The following is a 22,850-nucleotide window of genomic DNA, read 5'->3' as shown; positions in this document are numbered from 1 at the left end:
GGGAATCAACTAACACCCCAGCAGCTGGAACACCTGTGAGGGATTTTCTCGTTTGATCATTTGAGGTGAGAAGACCCACCTTGAATGTGGGCCACACCTACATAAAAGGACATGGAAGAAGGAAGCTTTTTTGGTTTTGCCAGCTTGCCCTCACTCTCACTGGCAAGTTCATCTACCCTGTTGCTGGAGCACTCCTTCACTGGCATTAGAACCCACTTCTTCACGATTCCAACACAGAACATCAGCAGCTCTCTAAAAATCCTCTGGGACTCTAGCACCAGATTGGGACTGCTGAGACCTCCAGCATCATGGACTGAAAAACACATGGATCCTTGGCCTTTCCATCAGGAGACAGTCTATAAACCATTCTAATATATATTATATTTCATATATATTATATATATATATAAAACAAATATATACATTTGTTTCATTTCATCAGTCCTGTTCCTCCAGAGACCCTGACCAACACACTAAAACTATACATCCATTTGCTGAAATGGCCGAGTAGAGGAACTGTAGTCCCAGGACATCACTCGCCAACATAAGAGACCAACTATTGGATCACACCAACTAGGAAAAATACTCAAGTTCTTGTCAAGAGTGGAAGACAGATGCTATGCAGCCACTCCACTCCTGTGTGGATCAGGAAAGCCAACACAGTCTCAAAGGCAGCCAGGGACACTGGGGAGAAATTGCCCAGCACAGCAATAAGATCACCTAAGGCCACAGTCACTTCCTTACCTTGATTGTGGTAATGATGTGACTGAGTTCATTACAACTCAGAGATTCATACACTAAAAATGGTGTCCCTGAATACCAATATGCCTTATTTAAAAAAAAAAAAAAAAAAAAGAGCCGGGCGGTGGTGGTGCATGCCTTTAATCCCAGCACTCGGGAGGCAGAGGCAGGCGGATCTCTGAGTTCGAGGCCAGCCTGGTCTACAAGAGGTAGTTCCAGGACAGGCTCTAGAAACTACAGGGAAACCCTGTCTCGAAAAAAAAAAAAAAAAAAAAAAAAGGCATTGAGACCATGAGCAGCTACTCCACCATGGGAACAGCAGGGTTAGGGTTAGAAAGCCGTTGAGGATGTGGAGTTATGAACTCAGACACACAGACGATGTCAAGCTTCAGACACAGATGTTTCTAGAAGCTTAGTTCAGAACAGCCAAATGTTAGAAGCAACCCCGAAGTCCGTCCCACTGCCAAATGGACAGACAGCACACGTCTGCACATGGACAGCTACTCAGCACACACAAGAACAAGCTACCAACAAGACAACACAGGAAGCGATGAGAGCGGACACAAGGTCACTTGTTCTGTAGGGCTGCCATTCAACCTGAGAGGGCAAGCTGGCCCGTACTAATAATGATGGCAGCTAAGGTCTAGAATGTGAGGATGGGCAGCGGAGGGCCTATAGACTGCAAGAAACTTTGTGTCTTGACTGGTCAGTGGTTACACAGACACTTGTTTCTCAAAATGAACTGTATGTCTGAAATGAGGGTATAATATGTGGAAAGTACGACCCTCAAAAAAAATGTTATGTATACACGCCTGTACTTAAAGGAGAACCTCAGCCTGGTGACACAGCTCAATGATACAACACTTACCTAGCACACACATGGCCTTGTTCCATCACCAGCATCAACAAAAGAAAAGAAAAAAAAAACAAAAGAAAAGAAAACAAAAGAAAAGAAAACAAAAGAGAAAAAAAGTGGGGGCAGCCAAGCTGGGCATGGTCATCCATGCCTTTTAAATCCTAGCACTTAGAAGGAAGAGGCAGGTACATCTCTGAGGTAAGGCCAGCCTGGTCTGCATATCAACAAAATAAAACTCTGTCTCAAAATAAGTGATATTTAAAAGGCACCTAACTGATGTGGTATCACATATCTAAAGGCCCAGCACTCAGGAAACTGAGTCAGTTTGAAGGCCTACTTGGGCTACAAAGCAAGACCTTACACACACCCCTCAAACCTCCAGGTACCGTGTCACCTGCCCACAGATCCAGTGACTGTCCTAGTTTGGCTTCTGTTGCTGTAATAAAACAATGACAAAAGCCAACCTAAAAGAAGAAAGGATTTATCTAGCTTACATATACCAGGTTACACGCCATCACTGAGGGAAGTCAGGGCAAAAACTCAAAGCAGGAAGCTGAAACAGGATCTGCAGCAGAGACCTTGGAAAAACAATGCTTACTACCTTGTTCTCAGTGGCCTAGTCAGACCATGAACTACCCACCCCAGGTAGCAACGCCTACAGTGGGTTGGGCTCTCCCATATCAATCATTAACCAAAGCAATGGCCTACAAACTTGCCCATATGCCAACCTGATGAGAACAACTCTTGAGCTGGGTTCCCTCTTCCTAAGTTTCTCTACCCAGTGCTAAACTGACAAATCTAAAAACAGAGGGCCGGCATGGTGACTGAACAGGAAGAAAGAAGGGACAGACTGCCATCACCTAGACTTCTGCCACAAAGAAAGACCACCATGCTGCCTGGAAGGTCATCACGCCCACTCTCAAATTCACCCAGGCAGAACTGACTTACTACATGCGTTTTACAGAGGAAAGTGTAATATGTTTTTGAACTATTTCCTTCTGAAATTATGTCTTAAGTTTTAGAGCCTGAATTATGCAGAAAGACATCACTACTGAAAGCAATTTCTTCTCTGAGTGTATTAGATATAAATTTAAAGTACTTCAATTAAAAGAAAATGTCAGGGCTAGGGAGATGGCTCAACAGTTAAAATAAAAGTACTGGCTACCCTTCCAGAGGACACAGGTTCTAGGATAACTCCACTTCCAAGGAATCCAAGGCCCTCTTCTGGCATCCCAGGGCACATGCAGTCCACAGTCATACATGCAGACAAAACATGCATACACATAGAACAGAAATAAGTAAGCCCTAAGAAGATAATGTCACCAACAATGATTTCTAAGCTGTATTTGTTAAGAAAAACACTAAGGTATAAGTGAGTTTATTTGGTAGCAAGAAGACAGAGAAAGAACACAGCACCAGGCACCAAGGGGCACACCTGCAATTCCACCACCTGCTTCAAGCCAGTAGAGAGCTCAAAGCAGCCTGAGCGACAGAGCAGGATCCCCTCCCAAGTTAAAACTAAAAACAGAGTAAATGCCTGCATGTCTGCATATGTTTGTGTGCATTGTGCACGCAGACACGCACACACACACACACACACACACACACACTTGCTTTTACAAAAACAAAAAAAAAAAAAAAAAAAAAAAAAAAAAAACAAAAAAAAAACACTAAGGAATGGCTTAGAGACTACCAAAAATAAAAATAAACATGTACCCTGGGGAACAAAAAAGGGACGGGGGATCAGAAATCAAAGTGCTACTTGGAAACTCCCTTCTGACCCATGTGTTTTACAAATTTAATACATAAAATGAAAACAAACAACAAACAGTAATTAAAATGGAAGTCAAGCCAAACCAAATCAGGCTAACACTGGTGCATCAGTATGCAGAAGACAGGTCACCTGATAAGTATCCTCAAGACCTACAAAGAAGGCTCACCTACTCTGGCTCTGTTGTCAGAACTTCAGAGCTTCACGTGTATCTGCCAGGTAAGTAAACACACTGATCATATTAGACCCAGGGCTTCCCATGTAAAAGAGGATGGGTAAAATTCAAAAGGACTTGTGGCAGAGGCTGCATGTCTAAAACCTAAACAGGCAATTCTGGATTGTGTACAACTGATCTGCATGTCCCTGCCCCATCACCACTGCAGCATCCTAGAGACCAACACTCCAACCTCTAGACTCCTCTGCAGACCACTTGAGTGTGTATGTGTGTGTGTGTGTGCGCGTGCGCAGACACACACACATGCACATACATCTATGCATGTATTATCATTGTTTGCAAGTGTGAGGTATGTAGAAATCACATAACAGCCACTACTGGAACCAGGGAGCCTGAGGAGAAATCAAACCTGGGTGTAAAAGACAAAGACTTCCCTAGATGAAGCAGACTTGGAAACCTGCTTACCCCTGTAACTCACAACATGACAGACTCCTTCAACTCTTCACACCACCCAACACTGTCCTTGTAAAAAACAGGAGCAAATCACAGAAAGAATCAGCCCCACAGCAATGTATGAGGTTCTTAACTGAGCCCTAAGCTGCTGGCCCAACCTTATCCCTGCTGCACCCTGCTTTCAGAGGCAGCAAGTTGCTGAGATTCTACCCAAATATGTAAGATCCCCAAACACGGTTCCTGATGCAAACACCTTTACTGATCCTGCAATAGTACGCAACACCAAGGATGAAAAGACAGGGCACCGTGAACTTTCCTGCATTACCACTGAAATACAGGTCACAAAAATAAAACTCACCATCTTAAGGGCACAATCTGATGATCTAGGAAAGTATGTACAGCTATGTACATAGGACCATAGACATTTCTGTACACTGCAACCTCCCTGCTCTAGGCATCCACTACATTACAGTTTACTTTAGATTTTGTTTTGTTTGGGGGACAGGGTTTACAGTGTTAGGAACTGAACCCAGAGCTGGCACGTGCCAACCAAGAAGCTACCACTGAGCTATATCGCTAGTACCTGGTTCAGGTTTTTCTAGAATCCCACACCAACAGAACTACAAAATGCAACAGCTGCTTTATCTTGCAGAACACTTTTAGGGCACTCATGAAGCTGCATTTGTCAGAACCCAGTCCTGGTGCTGCTGAGTACAGGTCCACTCGCCCCCACGTGAGTGCACAGAAGAGGACTGATGGGTTTGGGGAGTAAGCACTGGTCCCACTCATCCCCATAGGAGCTGCACATCAACTATAGCGCATGGTGAACAACCTTTATCCTCTTCATCTCTGACTGCGCAGGAGGACCTGGGGTGGTTGCTACACATACGGACAGTCTCTTGTCCCACTGGGGTAGATAGATGGGGTAATGAAAATGTCTCTTCACACACTTAAGGACTTTTGTGTAAGAGCTGCTTGTCGCTGCACACTAAACTACAGAAGTCTTTGTAAAGCGCTCTAACCTCTGCACCCACCTTGCTTTCTTTTAATTTTGAAGTCAAACTTAGTGATCCTTCCTGTTTCTGATATTACTTTGTCCTAAGGCCCTTCCTCAGCCCAGACAGTCTTCACATGCCCCTAAGGCCCACAATGCCCCCTGTACTGCACTGCATCCTTCTGGAAAGCTCCTCCTCTGGGAATGTCACCAAGGTCCCTTCCAGGCATTGGGAAGGAGGAGGCCAGCTCACCCCAGAGGGGAAGGCTCACTGTGCTTCCTCCTACACTCTAAGAAGAAAGATCACACTCAGGTGTCCCAAACAACAGGGGTGGCTCTAGCAGAAAGGACACCTACACAAGGCAGTGACAGGCAGCCCCTCCCTCCTTCACCAACTCAGAGCTCCTGCCACAAACCCAAGGTGCTTCAGTCCACTAGGGAACAACCAGGCTCCGCCACGACAAAGGTCATCCTGGTTTCCACATGTTCAGTATCAAGTTTCAGCTACACTAAAATGGCACAGTCACAGAAACCAACAACCAATTTTATAAGTGCCTGGAATTCCTCAGAGGACAGACAGGTGGAGGGGGCTCCCGTGGAGATTATGTTCCAGGGGAGTCTCTCATCAACAGTTGCTTCAGGCCACTCTTCCTCCCAGGTTCACTGCCCTAACCAACACACAAAGTGCCTGTCCCCACCTTGAGAGGGGTTCCTTTCCAACTGCAAACCTAGTCTGCTAGCAATCAATGATCAAAGTAATCTGTAGCGCCCAAGGGGCACAGAGTTGAGCCAGCTTCCTCTGCTGTACTCCCTTACCTAGACAGATCACCTGCTTGCCTGAGCACCAACAGAAAGATTCTACTTTAAAACCCCTAGGCTCATGTACAGCTCAAGTGGCTCACGTACCCTAGATGTGCTTGTCAATGTCCTAGAAACCATTCTCATATGGCTATGAGAGCTTGGACAGGCCCTTGCCTGTGAAACTGAGCCCCTTGGGGCCCTGTAAGACAAACCCATTGAAGTGCCACCAACAGGCCCCTCCAGCACTAGCCCTGAACCTGACCACTTCCCACAAGACCCTGCTTCTCCCAGAGAAGCTCATCTACTCTTGTGAAACCTGCTCTAGAACGCCATCCTCCAAAGTCTTTATTTGGAGGACACCTCTCTCCTGAATCAGTTTTCAGGTTTATTGTGGTACCAATCCTGGCTCCACACCCCTCAGATGTCAGCCAGCACCATCCAATGACTCCTTTTTTGCTGTGGTGTCTCCATGCACAATGTCCCATACACCCACCTTCCATATCCACCACCACTCTCAGAGTCTCTAAGCAAATTTTACAGCTGTGACTGCCAGCAACTACCTGAGAAATGAATCTGAGTGCCTGCCTTGTGGGCAGTGACAGCTACCTGGGCCTTCTCTGCCCCCACCAGCAAGGCCACTAGCTCCTCCTCTGTCCGCTGTAATGTCAGAACTGAGTATGAAACCCCAGCCAGGCCCAATTTTTAGCCACAGTCCAACATCACACCATTGAGTCTATATGGCTCCATCTGAAGGCTATGGCCATCGACCTTCACATCACCAAAAGTGGGTCCCATCTTGCTTAGTCAGCTACTCGCCCGTCTGCACACAGCCACTTCACTGAGCACAACTTATGCACTGAGAAGAGCCCCTGTGTCACACAAAGACTGGGGTGCACCTTGAGTGTGGTCACAAGCACAATTTAACTTCAAAAGGAAATCACACACTTGCTCACTTGGTTGCAGTGCACAAGAGCAATCAGAGCAAATCTCTGTGAGCTGTCCGTGGTCCTCCCTGAGGACCTGCTCTCTCTGCCTTGTAATCCAGTGTCAGTGACCTAGACCACCTCACAGGTCCCAGAGTCCTTAGTGCTAACCTGAACTTCTCAGTCCCCGTCTTGGTCTTGCCTCTTGTATACCTAGCAGGCGATTCTGCAGTTCTTCCCAGTGTACCATGAGACCTGCTAGTACAGGAGGGGGAACCTGAAGGAACAACCCAAGAGAGGAAGTGGGGAGGATCCAGATCCAGGAAGGAGCACCTAGGGGAATGAAGAGGACCCAAGCAAGGAAGACCCAAGGGAAGAACTCAGGTTGGGAGGACCTCAGCTAGATGACTTGGGCCGGGAGAAAAAGCACCAGAAAAAGGTAGTAACAGATAGCTGAGAATAAGAAACTTCTCTGGAGCCATGGAGAAGTGTCTCAAAAAGAAAGAACTGCAATAGAGACAATGCCAGAAAGGACAGTGGGCAAAGCTAGAACAACACAGCCAATGCCAGAAAGGACAGTGGGCAAGCTAGAACAGACAGAGACACACAGCATCCTCACATCCTCCACGGAGAGCAGGTGCAGGAGGTCTGACCTAGTAAGAGGTCTTTCCCTGGGCTCTGCGTGTCCATGAGGCCCCAGCTGGCAGGCATCCAGCTCAGCTAATCTCTGACCCTCCTTTCACACTCACTGCCCAGCCTACGGCTGTCAGCCCACTCGCTCAAGAATACTCCTGCTAAGAATTCTTGCACCTACTGGCCTGGAAGCAGACACAGACACTGGCCCCACAAAGCCACAGGATGGTGGTCCAGATTTTGGTAGCCACGGGCTCAGCAGCGTCCCAGAAGTTCTGCTGTGCTGAGAAGCACATCTACAAGCAGACAAGTCGGACTGCCCACTAGCAACCTCCAAAACTTTGCCAGTGGCTACGCCAAACACCTGACTGCCCTGGTCCTATCACCATCTGGCTCAGCCTCCCTGTATACACATTTAGTGATCACCACAGCCACAAGGACAGTCCTTCAGTCCTCGGTACCCTCATGAGGAATCCGGCTGGCTCCCCACTCCACACCAAATCACCTCAGAGATCACACATTAGAAAGGTGGGACCACCAGATATTGGTGGCACACACCTTTAACCTCAGCACTTGGGATTTCTGTGAGTTTGAGACCAGTCTGGTCTACAAAGCAAGTTCTAGGACAGCTAGAGCAGCACAGAAAAACCCTGTCTTGACACACACACACCCAAAAAAAAAAAAACCACACACACAACCATCTTTTGGAAACCCCTGCCCCTGAACTGACTCGCCTGGTATCTGCTGGATACTCAGAACCTGCACTCCCAGATTCACAGGCAGTAAATAAACAGCCTGTTCCCAGAGAGCCACCTTCACTGCTGGACAGCAACCACTGGACACACAAAGACAATCCGACAATACCCAAGGCTACAAGGCCGCCGCTACACTACACTCATCCATCACACAGCAAGGCCCTGTGAGGCGGGTAGAGTACTCAATGCAGACAAAAATACAAATGACTATGGCAGAAGAAACTGTCCACATACAAGAGACATCACACAGCCATGGAGTCCCCAAAAGCCACTGGAAACAGAGAACTCTACAATATCAACCTAAGATGAAGTGCCCATGTCTAGGAATGTACTGGAGAGGCAGTTAGCATGTCCAGAGGGAAGGGAAGGCAGAGGGATGCTACCACAGACCAGCATAAGAAATGTAATGCATGGTCACCTGGTGTGCTGGCTCAGTTATGGCTCTCCTACAGGATAGCATGCAGGTCCTGATTCAAGCGTGGAATGATATAAACGAAAGCTAGCCAGCCAAGTTAACAGGGACTGTAAGCAACGCAGATCTACACATTTGCGATCCAACAGCATATATGTCATTACCTGGATGGCTTCTCATGCTAATTATACCAGCCAAGTCACACCACATCCTAGAGACCCTCTGAATCACACCTGGGACATCTCAGCCACATGGGGCCCCACACCAGATGTTGAGGGTGTACAAATGCATGGGTGCTTCTGCTCAGTGGACAAGACCACACCAAGACCAGTACTGAGCCAACAGGCAGTCCCAGAGGTGTGGGCTTGCTTGAGCAATACACATCTGGGGATGGTACCCCACAGGGACTCTGCTCAACTGGGCCTCTTAGCTCAGAGTGACAAACAGATCCAGTGTCAATGAAGAAAGCATGGGAAAAGGTCCTGTCTTTCAAGCACAAAGCTGACCTCTGGGGTCAGGCTGCTCAGAGTCTGCCCTTTACTCTAAAGGCAACAGGAGCTCTCAGAGTTTCCTCAGCGGACCAGGTACCTGGCAGAGAAAGGACGCTTCATGCTCAGAGCATCTAAAGAGTTGTCCCAACAGTGGGGAGGGAGACACAGGGGAGCAACTGGATGCCTGTAACGGCACACTGTCCCATGCCTGGACTGCACCTGCCAAGGTTGCTGCACCATCACCTGCTGGCCCTGAGGCAGCTACTAACACAGGCAAAACAAAGCAGGCCACCAGAAGCAGGAGATTGTTAAAAGGCACAGAAGACAGAGTGGGTGTGACCCTCATCCCCATCACCCTGGTAGTGTCACGTCAACAGGCACAATGCTGCTGACAGAAACGGAGCCATAACAAGTGGGGCCACCCTGTCTATGCCAACACCAGAACGTTTTTGGTCTTTCCCAGCCACTGCCAGGGAATGAAAGCAGGGCTTGCACAGGCTGGGCAGACACACAGCTGTGCCCCAGCCCTCTTTTTGCTTTGCATTTTCAGTCAGGGTCTCATCCTGAACTTCATGTTGCAGCCCAGACCAGCCTTGAACTCGTCATCCTTCCACACCAGCCTTCCAAGTAGCTGGGATTAGCAGCTGGGATTAGCGACTGTGCCACCAGACCTGGTCCAAGTGCATTCTGTCACCTGAAAATGGTGTTCATACATGTCCCAGTACTACACGTGTCCCACAACTGATGCACAACCCACAATACTCACATGCACATTACCAGGGTCACGTGTAGATAAGAAGAGGTGTAACCCTTCTTTTTCAGGGTGGTCTTCCCAGCCCAGGAACCAGGTCTGGGATAAGAAAGTCAAAGAGCAATGATGCCAAGATCCAGGATGGATGCTAGGGTGATTCTCAGGGCCCTGATGCCAAGACAGCTCCGACCCTAACCTAACCTCAGGGACCCAGAGACAGCACTGACCCTAACCTAACCGCAGGAACCCCACAGAGACAGCACTATTCCTAACCTAGCCTCAGGGACCCACAGAGACAGCACTGACCCTAACCTAGCCTCAGGGACCCACAGAGACAGCACCGACCCTAACTCAGCCTCAGGGACTCCAAAGAGACAGCACCGACCCTAACCTAGCCTCAGGGACACACAGAGACAGCACCAACACTAACCTAGCCTCATGGACCCACAGAGACAACACCGACCCTAACCTAGCCTCAGGGACCCCACAGAGACAACACCGACCCTAACCTAGCCTCAGGGACTCCACAGAGACAGCACTAATCCTAACCTAGCCTCAGGGACCCACAGAGACAGCACTGACCCTAACCTAGCCTCAGGGACCCACAGAGACAGCACCGACCCTAACTCAGCCTCAGGGACCCCACAGAGACAGCACTAACCCTAACCTAGCCTCGGGGACCCACAGAGACAGCACTGACCCTAACTTAGCCTCAGGGACTCCACAGAGACGGCACCGACCCTAACCTAGCCTCAGGGACACACAGAGACAGCACCAACACTAACCTAGCCTCAGGGACCCCACAGAGACAGCACTGACCCTAACCTAGCCTCAGGGACTCCACAGAGACAGCACTGACCCTAACCTAGCCTCAGGGACCCACAGAGACAGCACTGACCCTAACCTAGCCTCAGGGACTCCAGAGAGACAGCACTGACCCTAACCTAGCCTCAGGGACTCCAGAGAGACAGCACTGACCCTAACCTAGCCTCAGGGACTCCAGAGAGACAGCACTGACCCTAACCTAGCCTCAGGGACTCCACAGAGTGGACTATGGCCCACAAAGCATTCCCATAATGAAAGACATAGCCATCTCTCTCTTCTGCTCTAGACATAGACCCTCCTGATTTATAAACGTTGTGGCAACAGAAAGGATACAGGAGGGAAAGTTATATTACTCCCTGTCATAGAGCCAGTTTAAAGCCTGGTAAGACCACTAACACCAGGAGACAGAGGTCAGAGGTCAGAAGCCAAGGAATGCCTGGGACCATACCGTGTAATGGGATCCTGGTGAGAAACTCCCTACTGCTCCTCATAGGACCAGAGCCTGAATCACCCTAAGGCTCCACACACACCCTGAGAACCAAGTTCCCTCTGCAAATTCAAAGTGGCACAAAACCAGCTCCACCCACTTGTCAGAAGCTGCAGAGAAAACTGGAGTGTCCTGACAAAGTGCCTGCAGGGATGCGGAGAGTCTATGGGTTAACTGCACTCCAGCCCCTACAGAGCGCTGCTCTCAGCCGCAGCCCAGCAACAGTCTCTTCTTCCTCCCAGCCCCACTCAGGACCTGCTCCTTGTCCCTCAAACCTCCCTTCCCTCTCCATTGCACAGATTCAACTCCCCAACATTCTTTGCAGTTACAAACAACCAATTATCAAGTTTTCCCAGCTAGAATTAAGAGAAAGAGAGCTGTGTCACTTCTGGGACAAGACCTTAGGACAAGGGGAAGCCTCTGCCCACTGCCTGCTGCCCTTCCAGCTGGCAGGACTATGACATACTACAGCACAGACATTGGCCAGGGAGCACCAGCTATAGGCAAGCAGGAGCTGCAAGGTGGAAGAGAACTCAAGGAGCTCAGATCAAAGTCTTGTGGAAAAGAGCCCACCAGTCCCCTCACAGAATGGCAGAAGCCAAAGTCACAGAACACACTTTGAGTCTACACCAAGCAGGCTCCCTGACTCCTTAGGCAAAGTGAGCACTTTCCCCAGCAGAAGCAGACACTCCAGTGTGCTCCCTCCTTGCACTCTTTGCACACAGCTGTGTAAAGCAGACATCTAAGTAAGTCTCATGCAGGTCCCCCGAGCTGCCATCACACTGCAGTGCCAAGTTTCCTCGCAGCGGCCACTGGTCTCTGACAGACCATTTTCCTATATACCTACTACCTTCATGGGGGGAAATTCTTATGACGGGATTTTCAAGGCTCAGAGTCAGGCCACAGACTGAAAGTCTGCACAACAGCACACAGCATGGAGGCTGAGGCAGCTTGGCTGGGCTGAGCCCCACACACAGTATAGCAGGTCCTAGCACAGTGGCTACATTTTGTCTTTTCCTCAGAGTTGGTGGTTCTTCACTCCTGCCAGCAGCCTTCCTCCCAGCCACTCCAGGGACTCCACCTGCCTCCAGGAGCAGGCCACTGCCTCCACTTCAGGGCATGCCTGGAAGGAGCCCACAGCTCTTCCAGCCATGACCATAAGGGCCATCCAATACTCTAATTCTCAAATACTTACCCCCCCCCCCCCCCCCCCCGGTGCTGGGTTCTGCTTCATGTTCACTACCCAATGTTCCTACCCAGAAATAACACATCAAACCCATACCCCAAGCCTGCACACTCCACCCAGAGAGCACATACCACCATGGCTCCCATGTCAGGCTCACTAAGGTCTCCTAACCAATCCCCAGAGTTGAGACCATGAGCAAGCCCCATTAACGTCCACCCACGCCCACCTCTGACCAGCCCCCAGCACCTTTGTATTCCATAGCTCACAGACACAAAAGTGACCACAAAGTCAGTTTTGATTCTGTCACTGCCCTGCATAAATCCTGATGGCTGCTTTCAGATGAGAAAAATCTCAATTCCAAGACCAAATTAACATAGCCTCACCTCCTACCCCATCTCCCCACACCCCTGCCTCTGCCCCCCAGTCTTTCCCTGGACAGGCTATGTATGGCTGGCCCTTCTCTTCACTTAGGCTTCCCAGGAAGGCACTCCCTGCCTAGCATCCCCTCAGCCACAGGCACCCATCACAGTGAGAAATATCTCTGAAATTCCTGTCAATTACCTGGCCCCACGCAGGCGCCATCCAGAAGAGCAGGGTCTGTAGCTGTGAGACTCCAAATAGGCCCTCGGCACCCAGCTCAGCATGCTCTCCAGCCAGCATGCATTTTTAAGTACAGTTCTGCAAAGTGAGCCTTAAGTAAAATCCCCAGACTGCTCCAGCACCATTCACACTAACATGACCCATACCAGCTGAGTCAGACAGAGACGTGCCATCAAAGAACAACTATACAGTAGGCCCTGTACGATGTTACCGACCCCCAAGAAGTTATACTTTGACAATGATTATAGAAGTGTAAACTGGCCTAGCCCCCTGCAATCTGTATCATGGCCTAGAAGATGCTCAACCCATCAGACGCCCAGGTGTATGTGAAGATCTCCAAGTAAGGGTGGGCGAGGGGACCTCAGCACAGGGTCTTCACAGACTGAGGTGCAGGGAATGTAGCAAAGCCTGAGGTCCAGGAGAGCACAGAAAACGGGCAAGGCAAGGCTAGCCAACACACTCAGTAGGGTCGGGGGATAGCTCTAACTTTATGAAAATCAGAAATACCAAAAGAAAAGGCAGAAATGGTCAGCCCTGACAGCCAAGTCTAGGCAAGGGGCAATGGCAAGAGACTTCATTTTCTTCCCATTACTTTGAAAACTTCCTATAGTAAATACAAACCTGTAATCAGAAAAGGCAAGCTGGAAAATACTAATGACTCTGTGACATCATACTAGGGGGAGAAAACAGTCAGATACGGTGACACACACCACAACCACAGCACTTGGGATGCTAAATCAAGAGACAGCCTTGGCTTATGGGGAGACCCTGCCAAAAAATAAAAAAAAAAAAAAAAGTCAGCCAGGATGGCTTTCCTTTAAACACCTCTCAGACAATCACTGCGTTACTGAGCAAGCCCCACTCTGTCATTTCACAAGGTCCAGCTGAGCAGGCTCACCCTGTCCACCTTCCTCTCCACCTGTGATTACAGGACAACCATGAAGTCAGGGCTGCCCTGTCAAAGACCCAAAATCTCTCAAACACTACTCCTGCAGGCCGGGGATAACTCAGTTGGTGAAGTGTTTGCTGCACAGGTGGGAGGGTCTGAGTGAAGCTCTAGTACCTACACAGCAGCCAGCTATGCATGCACTTGTAACCCCAGCTCTAGTACCCACACAGCAGCCAGCTATGCATGCACTTGTAACCCCAGCTCTAGTACCCACACAGCAGCCAGCTATGCATGCACTTGTAACCCCAGCTCTAGTACCCACACAGCAGCCAGCTATGCATGCACTTGTAACCCCAGCTCTAGTACCCACACAGCAGCCAGCTATGCATGCACTTGTAACCCCAGCTCTAGTACCCACACAGCAGCCAGCTATGCATGCACTTGTAACCCCAGCTCTAGTACCCACACAGCAGCCAGCTATGCATGCACTTGTAACCCCAGCTCTAGTACCCACACAGCAGCCAGCTATGCATGCACTTGTAACCCCAGCTCTAGTACCCACACAGCAGCCAGCTATGCATGCACTTGTAACCCCAGCTCTAGTACCCACACAGCAGCCAGCTATGCATGCACTTGTAACCCCAGCTCTAGTACCCACACAGCAGCCAGCTATGCATGCACTTGTAACCCCAGCTCTAGTACCCACACAGCAGCCAGCTATGCATGCACTTGTAACCCCAACGCTCAATAACACTGTGTTCCAAGAGTTTGCTAGCCAACCAGTCCATCCTACTTGCGGAGTTCCAGTCAGCACCTGAGTAATGCCTCCCAAGTATGACCTCGGGCCTCTACACCAAGGTATGAGAATGCATGCGCACACACACACACGCACATGAGGAAGATTGTTCAGTCAGGAAGATGCTTGCTGGGCAAACACAAAGACCTACATGAAATCTAAAGCACTCCAGTACAAATCAGGCACGGCTGTTCCAGATGCATTTCCAGAGCTGGTGGGGCAGAGAAAGGAGGACCCCTGAGCTAGCTTTGCTGGTCAGTCAGTCTGGCCAAATTAGCAAGCTCTAGGTTCAGTGAGCAACCTTGTCTTTTTTTTTCCTTGGGGGGTGGGGAGTGAGGGACAGGGCATATACTGTGCACACATAGGCAAACATAAACAAGTATACACACAGAGGAAAAAAACATCTGAGCCACTGCCCCAATGTATTTTAACACAGAAAGCAGAAAAGTAAACTCTCTTTTCTCCCCTCCTTCACCTCTCTGTAAAAGGCCACCAACCAAGGACCTCTCACCCTGCCAGCACCTTCTCCAAAATGCTCAGCCAGATCAAGAGATGCTCAGCCTCTGCCCTGTGGCTGCTCTGGGCAGCAGTCCTCAAAGGGGAGGCCCAACTCTTTTGGCTGCTCATCTCCTGCTCATCCACTCAGCATCAACTTAGACCTCAGACCTCAAATTAACCTCTTCAGAGTCACAGAGAGACTCAGTGCTAAGATGTCATTCGAAAGCCTGACATCAAGTCTGTCACAAGAACAAGAAGTTCCGCAGAACCAGTGACTCCAAGACTCTAGGTCATCAACACCACCCACCACCTGGAAGTGTGCGTGCACTACTCCCTGCAAAAGGCTGTTGGCCAGCACTGAGGAGGCAGAGGGAGGCAAATTCCTGTGAGTACCTGGACAGCCAGAGCTACACAGAGAAACCCTGTCTCTAAAACAAACAAATAAACAAAAATCTGGGAGCCAAAGAAAACAGCTAAGAACCTTCCTTAGAGCCACCCTACCACACACAGAGATTGAGGAAGGGGTCCCAGAGATGGTCCCATGAGGAAAGGCACTTGCTGTGCTAGTCAAGCCCAGAATCCTGAGTTTGATTCCCAAAATGCACAGAAAGGTGGGAAGGACAAATAGGACTCTATCCACTGCTGTCTACTCTTCACTCGTGTGCTGTAGCGCATGCACCCACACATACCACAGTACACACACAATAAGAACATAGTCAAAGCTTCAGGAAGGACAAGGTTCTTCGTAGCTTCACAGACTCTCAGAGAGGCACAAGGGCCTGAGCTCCAAGCAGCTCCTCCTGGCCAAGGCTCCTACCGACTTGAGCATGAAACACGCAGTAGGGCTGAATCTGGCTCTGTGGCCCCGTACAGCAGCAACAAGGCACCTGGGAAGCAGGGTAACAAAAGAACGAGGCGGGGTGGATGCTGGGTAGGATCCTAACTGTGGGCAACCTTATCACTTACAGATTCTTAAGCTTTAAGTCCTTGGTGGAAATATTTAAAATATATATAAAAACCAAAACTTTCACAACCTTACCATAAAAATAAAACTCCTAATACTTAGACACAACCTTGTAGTGCCTGATCTGTCTCCCAGAGCAACCCTGCCAAGCAAGATGCTCTCAAAGAGTTAGTCAAACTGCACTCACAACACAAACACCAAGTCACCCAGACCTCTTACGGAAAGGCCCCCTCCCAGGCCAGACCAGCTGAGGCTGCTGCTCCAAACTTCACAAGCTGCCGCAGACCTCAGGCAGTTTCTACTGAGCTTCACATCTTTGCTTCAAGATCTGCAAAAACAGCTATTATGACTTGATCAACTCAGATATAACCTGCTATTTATAAAAGCTGTTTCCAAATTTATAGCATAACTGGAGGAAAGCGCACGCACACTCACACCGAGGCAGACTTGGAGAGCATCCCCTGAGCACCCCGACTTCCATCTCACTTCAAAGGTGCTGCAAGTCCCACTACCCCACCACGCCCTCCATTCAGACCCAGATTAAGGTGGGCATGGCTCTGATCCAATGGCATCTCTGGTGCAATTGTGAAGAGGTTTAAGAGGCAGCCTCCTCCAGCATTCCCAGCGGCCTGGCTTGCTTCAGGGTCATTCGTACCTACCCAGGCCAGGGGTTCCTTTCCTAGCAGCCCTAGAATACAGGGCTCTGCCCAAAAGTGGCAGCACAAGTACCTGGAAAAGAATAAGCCAAGTAGGGAGGCATACAGTAGCATCCAGGCAGCTGGGGCAGAAGGAACAAGTTCAAGGCCAACATGCATTATAGAACAAGTCCCAGTAATCTAATAAGAGACCCTGCCTCATGAAAACCAGTATCAAAGAGGTACGATGGGTTATCCACAAGCTCAGAGCCTTCTAAACACAGCATGAAGTGTTAGAGACCACCATCCTGAGAGTGTTCACAGGCCCCTGTAGATGTCAGTCATCCATCCCATTACCACATTGCCCAAAGATGACAGGCCAGCAGTGAACAGCACCAGGCAGGAGACAGAGCCCAGTCTTGCAAGGGGCACAGGAGTCTGAGGGCTTTGTGACGCCCAGCTGCCTCACTCTATCCTTCATGGTTACCAGAATGGTCCTCCTCCTCCTCTCTTCCCCCCTGCTCCTCCACAAACTAGGTTTGACTTCAATCAAGACCCCTACTGAGGTCCTCTGAGGTAGCATGTGGATAAGTTGGTGGTGGCCACCCCTGCATGGTCTACCTGTGATTATCACTGGGAACAAGACAGCCCTGCCCAAACTTCTTAGCCATACTGGATAAGAATTTCCACTCCAATAAAACTAACCTCACAAAGACTTTGCTACTTCTACAGCAACACCATCCTTGAAACAGGGAAAGGACCAGGGCCCCAGGAATAAAGACCAGCTGTGCCTGTGTCTCAGCCTCTTCACAAAGCAGCCAACCTCACTTTACAGTCAGACAAATTGAGGCTCCGTAAGACAAACAGTACTGTGACCTCAAGTAAGAGAAGTTAAAATTCCAAGAACGTCCCTTTAAGCTGCTGCTGCCAAAGTTGGCTTCCAGAAGCCCAGCACTGTAACTCTCAGACAGCTCTCCATTCTCGGGGAGTCTGGAATCAGCCCCCAGCTCAGGGAGGCACAAGTGCAGTCAGCCAGCAGCAGGCTTCCCTTCTCCGCTCATCAACCAGCCACCACACACTACAGGTGGGAATCAGCACCTGACAACCACAGCGCCACAGCACCCCGGCCAAAGGAAGGAATGCCCTCTCCTAGACCAAGAACCCATGCTTTAGCGACATGCGAGCAAATTCTAACACACGAAGGAAAAACGCTAAAGCAGCCTGCAAGACAGCATCCTCAACCCAGATCTTCAAAAGCCACCAAAGCACACACTAACTCTGAGGTCCTCTCACCTGCTCCTTCTCCAGCTGTAATCACACTGTGACTTGCCTCCACTGGCTCCTGAGCTGTGCACCAGTGTTCAACCAGCATTCATGGGAGCTCTCTAAACCTCTCTCACTGTGATCAAGCTTAGACTCTAGCACCGGCAAACCAGCAGATCACAACCGCAGTAACATCCTAGTCCCTTCACAGAACTATCCTAACAAGCAAGGTCAGGCCTCAGTGTGTAAGGACAAGTTCAACATGCTTATTAGAAGTTCCTGCTGAAGGGTGAAGACAAAACGTGACCTCAGAGACCTCAGGTTGAAACGTGTGTCCCTCCCCTTGCCCAGCATGACCTCCATCAAGAGGGCACTGGGCGGGACTCAGCCCCTTTCACACTCCATTCAACTGCCAATGGCATGCTATTCCACTTGACACCTATGTGTAGCTTTGAAACTTGCCCTCCCCCAAGACTGCTATTGGCTAAACAGGAGTTTTATTAGAACTTACTTTCACTTATTTTTTTTTTTTTTTTTGGTTTTTCGAGACAGGGTTTCCCTGTGGTTTCTAGAGCCTGTCCTGGAACTAGCTCTTGTAGACCAGGCTGGCCTCGACTTATTTTTTTTAAATGTTTTACTATGAAAGATGTCAATGAAGAAGGAACTTCAGAAAAAGTTCTAAACCAGAATGTTTACATCCTCTAACTGTGGCTCCCTGCACTATCTGAAGAAAACCTGACTTTCTAGCACCGGTGGTAGTTTTAACCACCAGACATTAGCTTCGCTTTGGGTGTTTTTAAACTAAGGTAATCAATCAGCATTCCTTATCAAGAGAGCAACAGAAGTCAGAGGGTGCAGAAGATGGCTAAGAGCCTTCTCTTTTCTGGAAAGCAGGCAGCAGCTTCGAAGCAGAGCTCAGGGTGCTTCCACTCAGGTGTCAACAGGCACCGCCACTCCCCAACACAAGCATGGGGGCTGGTGCAGAGTGCAGAGGAGCACAAATAATGGGCACGTTTACATTTTTCCCCAAGGAGTTACCTTCTGCTCAAACACACCAACCCTGAACCCGACCCGGAAACCAAGGCAGTTATGATGGAGGCAGCAGCAAATGCCCTTTTCAAATGACACCTTCCTTCTCCCAGGGAGAAGGGCTTCACTACATGGTACTCAAAAGCAAAGGAACCAGGTGAGCCAAGATAGCCAAGGAAGGATGCCATGGGCACCTGACCACGAGAGCTTTCCTGATAAAAGGGCAGCATGAGGACATCCCAGCCATGGGAAGGCACTGTTGAAGGACCCCTGGAAAGAACTCCAATACAAAGATACAAAGCAGTGCGGCATTTCGCATAGTGGATTACAACTACAAACTGCTTCTTAAATGTCAGCTATAGTTTCCACCCAGAGGTCAGAATGAGCATAAAGAACAAGACCTTCATTCACACCGTGCAGCAAACCCCAGATGTGTGGCAAGGGACAGTTGCAGCCCCGGTTACTCTGTCAGAGCGCCTCCTCAGAACATGGGAGCCCCTGCAACCTCAGAAACACTTGGAGGTCCCGCATCCCTGGGGGCCTGTGATGAGCCTTCCAGATCCTCACAGACCTCCACAAAACGCTGCAGCTCTTTCAAAGTGACCCACAACACATTTCAGAAAACAGCGAGGACACAGCGGCAGCACGTTTCCTTATTCTCTACTACTGCCACCGCGGCGGGCGGCGCTGCTACTACCGCTGCACATGTCACTATGAACACAGGAGGAGCGCTCGGGGCTCGCTTCGCTCCAGCCCAGGGTTCAGTGGGGACATTCCAACAGAGGACTCCCAAACAAAAGCAGTCTGCGAGCCCGGCAGGGAGTCCCTCATCGAACCCACGGGGCCAAGCTGCAAACGCTAAGACAGTTTCTGTGCCTGAGCACCCACAGCGCCATGATCACCTGCATCTGCAGACCCCTGCGCACCGAGCGTCCTGCTGACCTCCGGGGCGGCAACAACAAAAGCACCCAGAGCCCCTTAAGGCACTGATGACCACCGACCCACTCTCTGCTCCCACCTAGTCAACCTCCCTGGCAGCAAGGGAAAAGTCCATGCCTTCCACCTAGACTTCATCAGCCTGCCCAGGAGGAGGTCGCCCTCTCTTGACCCCGCCTGAGGGAAAAGAGAGAGGGGTCCCTCAGGCACACGATGGTAGCCCATAGCACCCCCGAGGAAACGGGGCAGCAGAGTTCCCCGAGGGCTCTGGGCACTCCAGCACTGGGAAGCTCTCGAGACTGGCAGGTCACCTGGGCAGAGGCCGCCCCTCGGCCTCGCAAGCCAGCCCGGCCAGGGCAGGGCCCCAGAATGCAACCCAGAACTTCCTGGAACGCCTGGGCCGCCCGGTGCACCCGCCCTCGCCTCCCGCCGCGCGCTGCCACTCACCTGGGGGCAGCTGGAAGTTCTGGATGTTCGTCGGGTTCTGCGGCGGCTGCGGCAGACGCGGGGCCAGTACGGTGGGCGTCAGCGTGGCCCGGATAGCGCCAGTGGTGGCCGCCGCCGTCCGAGGCAGACTGGGGGTCGCCGCGGCCGCGCCCTTTGCCAGCCCCGCGGGGGTCCCGGGCGCAGGCCCCGGCAGCGCGCCCGGCATGGCGGGCCCGAGCAGCACGCCACCCGCCGCGCCCCCGGCCGCGACCCCCGCCGCCGCCGCCGCCGCCGCCGCCGCCGCCGGCCCGGTCCCGGGCACGGGCTTGGGCGCCTCGGCACTTGGCCCCCCTGCGCGCCCGCGCCCGGCTGTCCCAGCCCCCGCGGAGCCCCCCCGGAGGCCGCGGCGGGGGCAGGAGCGGCCCCGTTCTGCGCGGCGGCGGCGGCGGCGGGTGACAAGGGGGGCGCGGGCGCGGCGGGGTGCCCGGGCGGCAGGGCTGGCGCGGCGGGCGCTGGGGCCGGGCGCGGCGGCGGGGGCGCGGCGGGCGAGGGCGCGGCGGGCGGCGATGGGCGCGGCGGGCGCGGGCGGCGGGGGGCCGCCTGGATGACAGAGCCGGCGGCGGGCGGCGGCGCGGGCCCGTTGTGTGACCGGGCTGACAGCAGGTGCGGCGTGCGGCTCGCGGTGGGCGCGCGGCGATCCCATTCAAAGTTTGCGCGGCGCCGGGGCGGGCGGGCCAGGCGGGCCAGGGCTTGGAGGCGGCCGGGGCCGGCGGGCGGGGCGGCGGCGGCGTGCGGCGGGCGGCGGGATCGGGCCCCGCGGCGGCGGCGGCGGCGGGCGGTGGCGGCGGCGGCCGGGCAGGGCCCGCGCTGGCCTCGGGCGGCGGCCTCAGCTTGGCGGGCGCCGGCGCGGGCCCTGCGGGGACAAGCAAGCGGCGCGGTAAGCCGGAGCCCGGGTGCCGCGGGCCCCCACCCGCCGGCCGCGCTCTACCTGCGGGGGGCGGCTCCGGCGCCGCTGCGGGCGCGCCCTCGGCGGAGGCGGCCGGCCCTGCGCCCGCGGCTCCGGCCGGGCTGCCGCTCACAACATGGTTCCCGAGCGCGCCGGCTGGCCGCGGCCCGCAGCTCGGGTCGTGCGCGGCGCGAGGTGGTGGTGGTGGGCCGCGCTGGCCGCCAGCTGCGACTCGAGCGAGCCCACCAGATCGCTCACCACTTTCTCGTCCACCTCGCTGTTGAAGAAGACCTCGTCCAGCAGATCCGAGCCCGCCGCCATCTTCCTCCTCGCCGCCGCCGCCGCCGCCGCTCGGCCGAGCGCGCCTGGGCAGGAGGAGGTTCCAGCGGGGCGCGGGGCGGGCGGGGGGCGGTGCGCGGGGCGGGCGGGGGGCGCGGCGCGCAGGGCGGGGGAGGGGCGGCGAACCGCGCAGGCGCGGCGGCACGCACCGCCCCCGCCCGCGCCCCTGCGCCCGCTGATTGGCTGCGGCCGGCTCTTAAAAGACGCGGCCAATGGCTGCGAGCGCCAGAGGCCGGGGAGCAGGCGAGCTGCTGGGTGCTGGTCGGCTTCTCCGGCGCGGTTGGGATTGGCTACCGGAGAGCGGGCGGCGGCGAAGCGCCCGGTGGGTCGCGGCGGGTGGCGGCGGGGCTCGCCCTTTGTCTGCGCCGTTCCAAAATGGCTGCGACCAGGGCGGGCGGTGAAGGCGGCGACGCGGCGCTCCCGAGGCCCGGGCGGTCAGCGAGGAGCGGGAGTCCTGGCACGAAGGCGCTTTCCAGGCGGCTAGCGGTGTGCGGAGGACGCCGCGGGCGCCACGGTCTGCTCCACTGACCTACGGCCGTGGGAACGAGGACAGCGATCACCCCGGGCGAAGCTGAACCTCCGGGAGCAGATTTGTTCTGTATTTACTTTGTTTTTTTTTGTGGGGGAGGGGGGTAATAAATCCTCTACACCGATGTTTGCAAGCACACTGTGGGAGTATTTTAGTTACTGTTTCACCCCTTTCTTTCTGGGTGTTTTTTTTTTTCTTTTTTTAAAGCAAAAAGGTCGTGTTGTTGGACGTTTCCAGAGGATTTCTTCTTTCCGTTTTTTGAAAAAGCCCAGAAACAAATTCTATATGGCAGAGGTCCTTGTTGGAACCTCACTGCAACGGACTCTCCCGGGATCGTCCTCACTTCGGAGACTTTACCACCGTCAGCGCAGAGCCAGTACTGTGGGGGGAGGGGGCTCACATGGTAATTTTTTTTCTTTCCTGTACGTGCTAGTACACACCTGTAATCCCAGAACCTGGAAGATGAAGGCGGGAGGACAAGGAATTCAACCATCGTTATATATTATTTGGAGGCCAGCCTGGGACCTCATGAGGCCCTGTTTCAAAAAGGTGGGGTGAGGACTCTTCTCTCAAAAGCAGAATATAACTGAACCCATGTGCTGATCCTGTCCTAACCTCTTAAACTAAATGGCTTATTAATAACTATAGAACAAACCTCTCCCCTCTCTACCTCTCCCCACCTGTTCACTAAATAACAGTACACCCACTTGCAAAAGGTATGTTGAGGGACCTAAGAGAACTTTTGT

General features: G+C 52.3%; 1 protein-coding gene across 1 annotated transcript in view; it reads right to left on the bottom strand.

Moving 5' to 3' along the window:
• Positions 1-21,557, bottom strand: part of Taf4 (TATA-box binding protein associated factor 4) — a 62,116-nt gene extending 40,559 nt beyond the window's left edge. The window contains 5 exon segments of the mRNA XM_038330529.1: positions 20,312-20,641; positions 20,644-20,935; positions 20,937-20,979; positions 20,981-21,414; positions 21,417-21,557. Of these exon segments, the coding sequence (XP_038186457.1) occupies positions 20,312-20,641; positions 20,644-20,935; positions 20,937-20,979; positions 20,981-21,414; positions 21,417-21,557 (1,240 nt within the window).
• Between the last annotated feature and the right edge of the window lie 1,293 nt (positions 21,558-22,850).

This window comes from Arvicola amphibius, chromosome 5, assembly GCF_903992535.2.
Source record: "Arvicola amphibius chromosome 5, mArvAmp1.2, whole genome shotgun sequence".
Lineage (NCBI taxonomy): Eukaryota > Metazoa > Chordata > Mammalia > Rodentia > Cricetidae > Arvicola > Arvicola amphibius.
The sequence above is the reverse complement of the archived record's forward strand: the minus strand, read 5'-3'. Positions and strand labels throughout refer to the sequence as shown.